This window comes from Heteronotia binoei, chromosome 7 (genome assembly GCF_032191835.1).
Source record: "Heteronotia binoei isolate CCM8104 ecotype False Entrance Well chromosome 7, APGP_CSIRO_Hbin_v1, whole genome shotgun sequence".
NCBI classification, from domain to species: domain Eukaryota; kingdom Metazoa; phylum Chordata; class Lepidosauria; order Squamata; family Gekkonidae; genus Heteronotia; species Heteronotia binoei.
The window spans coordinates 41,728,871-41,742,011 of record NC_083229.1 but is presented as its reverse complement, the minus strand read 5'-3'; the positions used below and the strand labels follow the sequence as shown (position 1 = coordinate 41,742,011).

Here is a 13,141-nt window from a genome sequence, read left to right as displayed (position 1 = left end):
TGGGCAAAGGAAGCTCTGCCTCTTTCCCTTCCTCCCCAGGGGACCAGGAGGGGGAGGAGCCTCAACCAATGGAGAAAATTGAGGTTTTGCTCAGTAGCTCCTGTGTGATTGAGCAAGCCTTGCAAAGCAAGCTGAGATGCAGAAGGAAGCAAGAGAGGGAGAAGGAAGCAGACAAGAGCCAGTTGGTTGGGGATCTGATAGGAGCCCTTCAGGGTCCGGATTCAGCCCCTGGACCACATGTTTGACACTCCTGTAATACAGAACCTTATGTTGGAATACTGTTTTTGGTAGCTGCCTCATGTCTTCAGTGTCATGCCTTCATGGATATGCAATTAATCACCCCATCCATTAAATAGACATTGCTAGCACATTGCAGGTCTGTTCTGCTGTGTTGCCTGTGAGATACAATTTCATTATAAACATTTGGAATTCTGCTTTATAGTGACTCAGATGTCCTTGGAAATTCCTGTCTAGTTCAGCTAGGTTTTCTCTCATTTGTTTTTAATTAAAAAAAACTTTTATGTTCAAAAGCAGTGAAAAGTAAATCAGTGTCCTTCTGTGTATGACATTTATTACTAGTGTAGCATCACTTGTTAATGTCGGTACAGTATCTAGACCAGAGGTATCATACTCATTTGTTATGAGGGCCAGATCTGACATAAATGCCACTTAATATTGTCACACTGTAGTTTTAAATTTTAGATATTTTAAATTGGTCTTTTATTATTTTTACTGTTGATTGTTATTATGATGTAAACTGCCCTGAGCCTGTCCTATGGGAAGGGTGGGCTAAATTGAATAAATAAATAAATAAAATTGGGCTGGGCCATGTGTGCCATAAAATGTAACATAAGGTACCAGAGATATAAACTTTATAAAGATGATTTCAGATGTCATTTGGCAATAGCAAATGAATGACAGTATCAGGCTGGATTGGATTAGGTGTGATGTGCTGAGGGGTAGTTGGCATGGGGATACTAGCATTGGTAATGAGACAGGAAACCTAGGTTTCAGTTCCATCCTGGAAGATTAAGTCCAAGAGGATGCAGAGAATAAATCAACATAAATCTGACATAAGAAACCACTACATTCAGTTGCTGAGCTAAGAGTAACAGTGGTCTTACAAAGAAATTTTAGAGATCAGAAAGAGAGACTGCTGAATTGGAATTGATAATAAACTTCAAGACAAAGCACCCACCTGGACTGAATTTGAGAGCTAGTTTTCTTGTCTCGTTACCAATGTATGCTATTATTATTTGGCATCACTTCACTCTCCAGGATATAAAGACCAATCCAAGTATTCTCATTCCTAGTCAGGGTCTTTTTGAAAGAAAATAAATCCAGTTAGGAACAAAGAAATGTATTTTTTTTTAAAAAACCCAATTTTTCAGAATAAGTCAAAATAATGTTCTTAATGTACATTGCATTTTTCAGAAGAATCCATAATTACACCCACCCAGAGTGCCTCCCTTCCTCCAAAGAAGTGTCCTTGCACACAAAAGCTTATGCCTGGAATAAAACGTTGTTGGTCTTAAGTCTGCCATGGGAGTCCAACATTGTTCTCTTTGTGTATGTCTTTCCTCCCCAGAGAAAAAAGCAGCTAGATAAGAAAGTAGAAGGGGTGGTGGTGAGAGAAGCAGAAGCAGACTTGTCTTTGTATCTTTTCTGTATGAAGCAGCTACAGAGTTCTCTGTGTGCTTGAGTGTGTATGGGGGGGCAGGCAGGCAAGAGGCAGGAAGCGAAGTGCCACTGTGGGAACTGGGAAAAAGAAAGCTACTGTGTGGCTGCAGCAGCCCTAGAAAGGAAGCAGGCTTGGACCCCGGATTCGAGCCCTGCATGTTTTGACACCCCTGACACATTTAAAAAGAAAATTGGCATTAGGGGCTTGTTTCAACTTGTTCCAAAGGCTTGTTTGACTTTGGCTCAAATCGCATAATTAACCTTCTGCAGTAGCATATTATTTTGTCATTTGTAGGTGCATCAGATGTGAACCAACGTTTATCACTGTAAGCAGGTCATGTCACTGTTCTGAACCAAATATTTTAGTAAGTACAATACAACAGCATATAGTATAAATAGTATGTCTTTGAAAGTAGGTCGTCTTGGTTCAAATATTTATTATTGTTATCTTTTCAGACAGGAGGTTTATGTTTTAGTGCCACTGGAAATCTTCCTCCAAAGGGAATCGCAACTGTACGTTTTGGAAAGCTAGTAAGTGTGTTTCTTCCCAAGCCCTTAAGATGCCTTATCACAAGTGTTCTTTGGAAGATGTTGTCATTAGCTGGTCCCAGTCATAAAGGACAAAAAGACAGGCAGTGCAATTGGCACTGTTCTTTAAAAGAGATGTAACAATTAACTGCTAGCCTGATCTCATCAGAGCTCGGAAGCTAAGTAGAGTTGGCCCTGGTTAGTATTTGAATGGGAAACCTCCAAGGAATACCAGAGTCACTATGCAGATGCAAGCAATGGTAAACCAACTCTAAACATCTCTTGCCTTGAAAACCCCATGGGGTCACTATAAGTCAACTTGATGGCAAAAAAAACAAAGAAAGGTGTATCAAGAAGTTTCTTTCTTTTTTAACCCCCCCCCCCCCCAACTTTATTGAATGTTTATCAATATAGCGATGACATGTCCATATATTTTACGAAGACAAGATCGGTTTCTTTCTGGTTTATAAAGGAGGAAAAGTTCTTCCTTGGATTTCTTATAGCCAGCTTCAAGAGGGGGTTAGATAAAAATATGGAACAGAGGTCCATCAGTGGCTATTAGCCACAGTGTGTGTGTGTGTGTGTGTATAAATAAATTTTTGGCCACTGTGTGATACAGAGTGTTGGACTGGATGGGCCATTGGCCTGATCCAACTTGGCTTCTCTTATGTTCTGGTAAGGATTATGTAAAATTACAAAATGCTACAGGTTGGTTTAGAAGAAAAATAAAAATATTCACAATGTGTTTCTCTGTATGTTAATTATAATTGGTTATGCACATGCTTTGTGACAATTCAACATTAGGATAGATTCATTCAAGTTAGGTTTTTGTTCTTATTTACAGGGTATTACCTTGATATCAGCATGGTTTCTGAAAAACCTGCAGGCATCAGCAGCTGCTTGCTTAGTAAGTTTGGCATAAGGATTTCCACTTGAAACTGGGATGGACCTGTGATTTTTGAGTTTTATTGGCTCCTAGACTATAACATTGGCACACTGACTACTGAAATTCCAGCTACAACTTCTCTGCAAAGTGGTGTGAAGGAGTGGGGAAGAGAAGGATAGGGATCCTTCCTATCCCTGCTACTTTCACAACTGCAGGTCACATACTCGTTTGCAGTGGAGAAACAGCAACCAGAGGTTGCATTGCATGAATTCATCATAGTTTCTTAACGATATTTCTATCTTGCTTTTTTTACCTACAGCCAACCAACAATAAAACATTAACTTGATTTTAAAAAGAACAAGAGTTTAATAGCACCTTAAAGAATAAGAAAAGTTGTGGCGGGGCATAAGCTTTCATGAGTCACTGCTCACTTCTTCAGATATCTGTAACTCACAAAAATTTATACTCTGCCACAAATTTTGTTAGCCTCTAAGGACCTCTGGACTCTTGCTCTTTTCTATTGCTATACACAGACTAACATGGCTATCCATCCTCATTTTTAAAAAATACAGTTAAGCAATATCGGGTGATGAACTGAACAAAATTAAAACAAGCAAGCTAAAGTAGACAGGAAACAAAGAAAGTATTCTAGGAGTGTTCTTAATTGACTCTAATTAACATCATCAGTTAAACTCAGAAATTGGTTTACCCAAATAACCTTGGAAGCAAGGTCATTTTAACCACCACCAGTAATCTTAGTCCCATATAATCAACACTGCTGGCCTTTCAAACAGTTGCCATCCTAAACCTATTGACTTCGGCATATTTAAAGGCCACATCTCTGTTTAGATAGCTTTGATAACAATCTAAATAGGTTCATTTGTCCTACTTTCCCGGCTTAGTGTTTTGTGCATGTTGTTTAACCTGGATATTCAGAAGGCTGAGTGTAACAAACTTAAAAATAATAACATTTATTACAGTGTAACAATTGACAATGAAAAATGAGATAGATACATAGAGATACTAAAATCCAACCTATATTAGCATACACAGAGATGTTGGATACTTGGCCAGAAACAAAATAATTGGAGAGAGACACTATCCTCAGAATTATATACAGGCCTGACTTTCACATGAAGCCCACCTTCATATTGAAATTCTACAAACCTTCCTGGCCCTTAAGTTTTACAATTTAAGTGTGTTCTACTTGGGTTTTGGTCATTGCGGAAGGATGTTGCAGCCAAAACATGTCCGGCCAATGGCTTTTTATGAGACATTATGTTATGTGATTCGTGTTCAGTTGATGTACAATTTCTATAGGTTGGATTTTAGTATTTCTTTGTATCTTGTTTTTAATTATCAATTGTTACACTGTGTATGAAATTTATTTCCAAGTTTGTTACGCTGAACCTTCTGAGTACCCACACTGTTTCCATAGTTGGGCTTCTTCCCCCTTTGTTTCTTCTTAATGTTGTTTGACCTGCCACTGATCTGAATTTAGCCATGTGATGGAATTTGTGTGAAGTAAATGTGCTTGGCAACTTACCCAACTTCACACCACAAAGTAACTGGGAAGAAACTCCCATTCATAATTAATTCACAGTTGAGAGTCAGTGTTCTTAAATCCTGATGCTGACATACCTGTCAATAATCCTATTGATTGCAATAGGTGTTACTTGGAGTGGGCAAGAATAAGTGGTTATGAGAGTGGCATGTTTGGTGCAATTGCTTAAATTTCCCCCAAGTTAAGTTATTGGAACTCCAAAATTCATATATTTGGCTGGATTGTGTCGTTATTATTTCACATTATTTAGAAAAATAACTTGCATCTCTTACAAACTTGAACTTGAGAAAAATTATATTTAACACTAAAGATTAAGGATTTTTTTCCACTGTTACTTCTAAGTAATCTAAAACAATTCAGAAGTCTAAAATGTAATACAGGGTCATTAATGTGCCATGCACATGTTCATTAAGTGAATGACTACAGTGACAAGACAGACAAAAGAAGAGTGTTGCAAATAGATTTCTAAAACAGCACTTGTATTCCATTTTTAAATACTTTAACAGTCTTGTAATAAATAATTGTTTTTGACTGGTTTCCCTGCAGCTGTACTCCAACCTAACATCTTGCCAAGCACTTGGAAATATGTGTGCAATGAACATGAATTACTTGAGCTCTGCTAGCACTGATGCATGTAGCCTTTTTCAGTATGTCTTTGCCAATACTGCTGGACTCGGAACTGTTCATTCAATATCCTTTTGGTATGTAGTCTCTCTGAATTCTTTTGACTTGTAAATCCTAATAACATGGAGTGATCACTGTGTCAAACTAGGATTTGGAGACATGGGTTCATATTCTCACACTGCTGCAGAATTTGCTAGGTAACCTTGGGCAAGTTGTACACTCTCATTCTGATCTGCAGTACAGGACAGTTGTGAAGGTAAAACAGGAAAGTAAGAACAGTATGCATTGCTATGAGATCCTTTGAGAAAGGATGGGATAAAATTTTACTCGATTCCTACCTTAAATAACTAATCATAAAAATGTAGGCTGCAATAAACATCTTATTGTTCACAGGAGACAGAACCTTCCGTGGCTTTACTATGGTGACCAGCCAGGATTAGCATCACAGGTTCTTGACACAGCTGAGTTTCCTTCTAGTTTTACTTTTAAAGGAACAAATAAGGTACGATCTGTGAAATGCAAATAAAAAACTTTCTTTGATTCTATGAGTCTGTTGATGAAATTGCTGGGGCTGAGTCTAGCTCAAACATTTTAATGCCTTTTTATTTATTATCATGGGAACGTATAATGTATTGTGATACAAATGTTATATTGTTTGAATATAATGAAAGTCGTAAAATGGGAAACTTGTCTTGAACTGTATTTGAAGGGCTTTATGGGTATCAGAAATGTAAAGACCAATGTGATTTGTTTTCAGGTGCAGTTTTTTGTTAGTATTTTGAAACATACATGTTCCTATAGGATGATGTACTAGCAGAGGGCAGCTGCTGACCCTCTTTTGACAGCATCCTTGGCCACTTTCTCAGCTAATTTGATCTTTCACTTTCCTCACAGAAGGTGAACAGAGACTTGCTAAATTTCTTTAAAACTTTTCACTGCATCATAGCACCCCAACAAGTAACTGTCAGGAGAAGAAAAGCAGGACTTAGGCAGATTATACACAGGTGTTCATTTTTTGTAGGTATGATGTAAGATAGTGGGTATACACATTTTTATAGGTGTGTCAAATAGTTTCTAGACCTTAACCAAAAGATGAATAGGCTTTGATATTTCATTTGACATGTTATCCCTGGCATCTCCAGTTAAAGCTAGCAGATGCTGGGAAAGACTTTTCTCTGCCTGAGACCCTGGAGGGCCATCAGCAGCCAGTGAAGACAGTACTGAGCTCTAGGAGCCCATGGCTTGACTCAGTACAATGGCAACTTTGTTTGTTTCATTTCTATGGTAGCAGTCACCTTGCAATCCTGTTCAGGACCACATGGGGTCCTGCTCAGTTAAACAGGATTCTACTTTGATTTCATTGATAAATTTTGCATTAAAATGTGATTATCGTTCCCAACCACAGTGTGTAAATAGCACACATCTTTACATATGTTCATGATGCTGTTTGTGCTATAAATAAACACTAAATGGTAGAATCTGTACTTTATTCATTAAGCTTAAGTAAATGTGTTTTACAAAACTGTAGGGGAACACATTGTGTAAGATATAAAGGTTCTAGTTCTTAAAAGCTCTTTAATCTTTTGTTGACAGAACATAAAATTGAAGTTTGTTGCAGCTTCATATGATGCAGGGGGAAATTTTCTTAACTGGCAGTATTTAGAAGGTGGTGTTTTACAGGTAAGCTTTTGTTTGTAATGCAGGAAAAAGAAAAGGTCACCTGTGCAAGCACCAGTTGTTTCCGACTCTGGGATGACATTGCTTTCACAACATTTTCACAGCAGACTTTTTATGGGGTGGTTTGCCATTGCCTTCCCCAGTCATCTATTCTTCCCCCCCCCCAGCAAGCTGGGTACTCATTTTACCGACCTCGGAGGGATGGAAGGCTGAGTCACCCTCGAGCTGGCTACCTGAACCAGCTTTCGCTGGGATAAAACTCAGGTCGTGAGCAGAGGGCTCCAACTGCAGCTTTAACACTCTGCGCCACGGGACATGCGTGCAATTTGTTGAATTTATATATGGGTTAGTAGGGTGAATGAAAAAAGGAACACACTTGGCACCTTAACTTTAATTTTGGAAATGATACATTTTGTGTCCCAACAAATATCTTTTCAAGCACCATGTATGTACAGCTCAGCTTTAGTTCTTTTGTCCCTTTCAGTGCTTTCAGGTGGTTTTCTCCTTTCTCCAAATAATTCCTTTCCCTCTTTAAAACTCTGTCATCTATTGCTGGTGTAAATATACTGTTATCTTTCACCCAAGAATGGCCATAGCTGGTATATCAGTTGGATTAAAAGCACTACATGCTATGGAGGAGACTTGGGCCTGTAAGTAAGTGCCTGCGTTCAGATGAGATGACAGATTGCAGTTACAAAAAAGATTCTCAAAAAAGGAAATCTTCAGTCATGCTCTCCACTAGAAGGTATGAGGGAGGGAGCATACAAACATGCCTGTTAACAAGATTCCACATCACACGCAAACAGCAGTCTTGGAGATTTTCTTTGTAGAAATAGCACTTTCCCTGACATTGAAGTGAATAGGCAGTCCTTGTTGGCATGGGGTTTGGAGAGTATATTAAAGCCATAGGCAGAGCTCAAGTCTTGATAATTTTGTTTTGATTATTTTGATTTTCTGCTTTATTCATATACTTACATCAATCAGTTTATTTTCAGACTACTATAATTTTTTTATTCTGTATTCATTACTTTTTAAAAAAATAATTCATAAATTGTTAAAATGATGCAAGGTTTTGTTATTCCAAAATCAGAGAAATACACTAAAGAATTCCAAATATGTCATTATCTATATTTAATGCAGCTTTGTCCTGACACTCTGATGAAACTGAATGCTGCTTACATTTTTGGGACAACTTACCAACAAAAAGTAAGCATAACTTTAAATATCAGATGTAAGACGAGACATCTAATAAGCAGTGTGATGGGACTGGGATCCTAGAAATCTGAAACAAGCAGATATCTGAATGTTAGATACATCCAAAATGCATTTCAGATAGAGAAAAGGGGAAACAACATTATTCAAGCGGAGTACCAGCCTTGCCTATGCAAAATTATTTTCCATGTTCTGTTGGATGTGTGAAGTGAGATAGGTAGATCTCTAATGGTGGAGGGACATGAAATCACAAAACAGTACAACAGTTGTTACAAGTTTGAAGCTATGTAGTTTTGATAACAAGAAAAATCATACGTTTTAAGATGTTTAACATAATATCACCTTATCCTTTCAAAATACTTATTGTCAACTTCAAGCAAGGAATATGTAACCTCCAAGTATTTAACAAGTGTTATTGAATTATTCAAGTATTTTGTTTTCAGTTTTCGTATTTACTTTTTTGTTTTTTATACAGTGTACAGTTTCTGTTTCGAGAATTTTAAAGGATTACTCAGATCCAGTGTTTTATGATGTGTTTCTTGAATATACTGATGAAGAAGATGGACAGCAGTACCTTTGGGCAGTGCCAGTTTTAAACTTAAACCTTCAGTATAATGAAATGTTTGTGAACCGAGGTGAGAATATTGTGCTGCTCTCATACCAGTTGGGAAAAAATATATGCATCTCCTTATATTTCAGTCTGCTTCTAAGAGTCTGTATGAAAATATTTATTTTAAATTATGATTTCAAACTTTTCCCCCCAAAGGCAGTAATATGAATAATTGGTTCTTAACACGTCGAATGTTTTTGGTGGATACTTTAAGTGGACGTGAAAATGACTTGGGAAATCAGCCAAAAGTAATTCGGATTGCTAGTGAAATAACAATAAGGTGAGTCTGCATGAAAATACTTCCACACAAATGTAAGAATTCAGATTGCCCCCAGTTAACTGTGACCATCCTTTTAAAAAAATATGGGAGAAATGTTAGCTAATCTTAGGTATGCCTAATTGCCAAGAGATAAATGTAATGACATCAGATATCCAGTTTACTTCTAGATTCTTACATTAGAATTAATCATGCTTTAGGTCTGTCCTAAATAGTGGGCTTAAAACACATTTTTGTATAGAATTTTGAACACAGTTTTGTGTCTCTAGCATGAAATGATCTACTTACCTAAAATGAACATTGTGGCTGCTGTTTCCCTTATACACAGAAGATCGGAAGTAAAGCCAGTAGCTTTAGATTTTGTTGACATTCCACATTGACCATTGGACCATTGAGATTATCCTTGATCTAATGGCTGTGGAAAATTATAAACTGCTACAAAGGATCACCCTTATTCCTCTCCCACTATATGTATTTGTGATGATTTAGCACAAATTAGCTGTTGGTAGTTTATACAATGGTCCCTGGATTATTTATCTAGGTCAGAGTAAATCGCCCACACAATCATGGCCTTCCCTGTACATAACAAAGTTGAGAGTCCACCGGCACCTTTTAAACTATTAAAGTTTTATTCTGGATATAAGCTTTCGTATGCACACACAGTTCTTCAGGTATCTGAAGAAGTGTGCAAGCACACAAAAGCTTATACCCAGAATAAATTTTGTTGGTATTAAAGGTGCCCCTGGACTCAAACATTGTTCTGTTGCTTCAGACTAGCACAGCTACCCACCTGAATCTATCTTCCTGATACATAATAGAGAAATGATGCCTCTCTCTTGGTACAGCTACTTGCTAAAAGAGGAATATCACAACAGTATATCAGGTGCCCAGATCCTGAAAGACTGTATAAATGGTTGTATCAAGACTTAACAACTTTTACGGGGTGTATTGAAACTATATTGCAAAATAGAAGAATATTACTTTGAAATAATTAATAAGTTTTCATATTATTTTTGTGAGCTTGACAGCGTTTTGCAATAATTTTCATTCTGATGCCATCCTATTCCATATTTAAAAAAAAGCATTAGCACAAGTTTTTGATCAGTCTTAGAAGATATAGGTCTAGTGTACAATTTCATTTGTTCCATTGCAATCAGTATATATCTGCCTAGAATTGTGGCATTTGTAATTCAGAGACTTTTGGACTTCAGTATGAAAAACAAGGATTCTAATTCCTGCTCAAGTATATACTTATTCAGTTACATTTAGACAAGGCACTGTTTCAATCCAAATTTCTCAGCTGTAAATTTGGACCGCTTTCTGTCTATTCTAGTTTGTTTTGAAGAGAGACTAAATGAAGATTTGCAAGATAGTTTACACATTAAAAGTGTAAGCACAACCTCCAAAAGTATATTAAATATGGATACCTCTTGTACACCTGAGGTTTCTTAGGAAGTTTGTTCAGCTACAGTTGTAATTTCTGAAGAGCTAAGCTGCTTTTAAAACTGAATGACATGATTGTGCTCAATGATCCCCTTATTGCCCATCCTTATCAGCTGCCTTGAGCCCTTTATTTACTCTTGTTACACATACAGGCAAAGAGTGATGTCCCTTTAATTTGAGTCTGCATTCATTTCCCTAGGTGTGGCGCCTCTGCTGGCTGTGCCTCATCCAGGGAGCAGCTCTGCCTGTCCTTGCTCTGTGCTCCTGGTCCTCTTGGACTCTAATTCCAAACCTGTCCTTTCTTGGAGAGCTGTTGTTGCTTCTCCCTTGAACAAGCTACCTGCAGTTCAGCCCTCCCTTGGCAGCTGCCTCTTCCCTCTCAGCTGAGCTGGCCTTTTTATCAGAATCCAGCTTGGGGAAGAGGGAGCTGCCTCACTGGACCAGCAGCTGTGCAAGGCCCACCTGTGGCCTCTCCCCCCGCCCCTTCTCCATACACACTGAGCAATGGCTTTCCTTTTAGTGGGAGATGCCTTCAAGAAAAATTCTCATTCTTCAGAAACAAAATCAAAATTACTTTGACTTAAAGTATGCACATATTTTCTTCTGTTTTGCTGACTGTTGATAAATAATCTGTGATTATAGAAGAAGATGATGATATTGGATTTATATCCCACCCTCCACTCTGAATCTCAGACACCAATTTCGCACTAGGGCTTGTTTTGGGTGGAGAGCCCTTTTGTCCCCAGCGCTTCTCTCGGTTTTCACACAAGATGTCCCAGAGCTACGAGTTGGCCCGCTGCTTTCCTGAAGCAAGTAGAAACTGCTTGTAAGAGGATCTCACTTGCTGCGGAAAAGTGGCACGCCAGCTCGCAGCTCCAGGGCAGCTTGTGCGAAAACAGAGAGGAGTAAAAGGGCTCTCCACCCACAACAAGCCTAGTGTGAAATCGGTCAGAGTCTCAGAGCGGCTCACAATCTCCTTTACTTTCCTCTCCCACAACAGACACCCTGTGAGTTGGGTGGGGCTGAGAGAGCTCTCACAGAAGCTGCCCTTTCAAGAACAACCCTTGCAAGAGCTATGGCTAACCCAAGGCCATTCCAGCAGCTGCAAGTGGATGAGTGGGGAATCAAACCTGGTTCTCTCAGATAAGAGTCCACACACTTAACCACTACACCAAACTGGCTCTCAGTTTGTAATGGAATTAAGTAAAAATCAAGTACGTTAAAATATAATTTCATATTCAGCTTGTGCACATTCTCTCACTTTCTCACACAGATCTATTATAGCCATTGTTAAAATGAATTTTACTGGTCAGAGGTTTGGGGTTGGGTTTGGTGTCTAGTTTTCTAATACTTATTCCCAGTTAATGCATTGTGTATTTTTCTGCAGTATTCATCTTGTACCTAACACTCAGAGAGGAGCCATCTACCCCCCTCTCATTACAGTTTCCTACAATGATGTTCTCATCCAAAATCCTGGTACTCAGAATGTGGTGGTGAGTTCCTGTGCAACTCTTTCATTGACTTGGTTTTCCCAGCCTCATTTAACAGAAACTCAGCCAGTTTGTTGTATAAAATAAATTATATAATGTCAGATTAATGGATAGTGAATGATTGCTTTTCAGGTTGTAATAAAATAATGTGACTAGTTATACAGAATCCAAAATTTACTGAAAAGGTACACTAAACAGTCTAACAGTTGGAAGTATAGTGAACTAAAATGAACCTCTTACTTGCTTAACTCTAGCCCTCTAATATCAGTTGATATGAAATGGCTACACGTTTGCTCCAGACGGTGGTCGAATGTTCTGCAGCTGTAGTAGGGCCACTTTGTGTTCCTGTTATTTGCAAGTGATGTCTGAATTCTACAACAAAGAAACTGCTCTTTATTGATCTTCAGAATTGTTATGTAACATTGAAGTTGTTTCTTTGGTATGTAAGCCCCTCCTGTCACATTATAGCCAGGGGGTGCAAGATCCAAGTCCCCAGTTGTCATAATGCCTGCACTTTGCCCTCACACTGACAGGCCTCTATGGCAGCAAAGTCCAGGTTTCTGCCATGGTGGGAAGGGGAAAATTCCTGCTCTTTGGGAGAGTGAATTTGAAGTCCTGCTTTTCCCTACCTACTAGGGAAATGTCCCTTGCATGGGCCCTGGTTTGGTGCCTTATTGATCAACATTTATAATAAAAGAAATGATACTATGATGAGATATCAAATGAGAATTTTAGAAGTGGTTCTGTAAATGTGGTAAGAACATAACAAGAGTGTGATGTTTAACCATGAAACATTCAATTTTTTAATTTTATAATAGAAGTAATCAGGGCTTTTTTGTAGCAGGAACTCCTTTGCATATTAGGCCATGCACCCCTGATGTAGCCAGTCCTCCAAGAGCTTAAAGGGCTCTCAGTACAGGACCTACTGTAAGCTCCAGGAGGCTTGGCTACATCAGGGGAGTGTGGCCTAATATGCAAAGGAGTTTCTGCTACAAAAAAGCCCTGGAAGTAATTTTAACAATTCAAACGAAGTTCAGTCAGCCACTAGGTAAATACTCTTGTGATTTTCAGACTCTAAGCCCTCATATGGCAACTAACCTGGACTCAAAGCCAGGGTTGCCAAAGAACTCTGTGAATAGGCCACTGAAGG

The 13,141-nt window shown here is 38.5% G+C and overlaps 1 protein-coding gene across 1 annotated transcript in view; it reads left to right on the top strand.

The window, feature by feature from the left end:
- The window catches only part of TMEM67 (transmembrane protein 67), a 37,573-nt gene that overhangs the window by 7,065 nt on the left and 17,367 nt on the right, over window positions 1-13,141 (top strand). Inside the window, exons 5-14 of the mRNA XM_060243502.1 lie at window positions 1,976-2,045; window positions 2,137-2,211; window positions 3,053-3,115; window positions 5,205-5,359; window positions 5,676-5,784; window positions 6,876-6,962; window positions 8,100-8,165; window positions 8,647-8,806; window positions 8,938-9,061; window positions 11,889-11,994. Coding sequence (XP_060099485.1) covers window positions 1,976-2,045; window positions 2,137-2,211; window positions 3,053-3,115; window positions 5,205-5,359; window positions 5,676-5,784; window positions 6,876-6,962; window positions 8,100-8,165; window positions 8,647-8,806; window positions 8,938-9,061; window positions 11,889-11,994 — 1,015 coding nt within the window. The remainder of the gene's footprint in view (window positions 1-1,975; window positions 2,046-2,136; window positions 2,212-3,052; window positions 3,116-5,204; window positions 5,360-5,675; window positions 5,785-6,875; window positions 6,963-8,099; window positions 8,166-8,646; window positions 8,807-8,937; window positions 9,062-11,888; window positions 11,995-13,141) is intronic.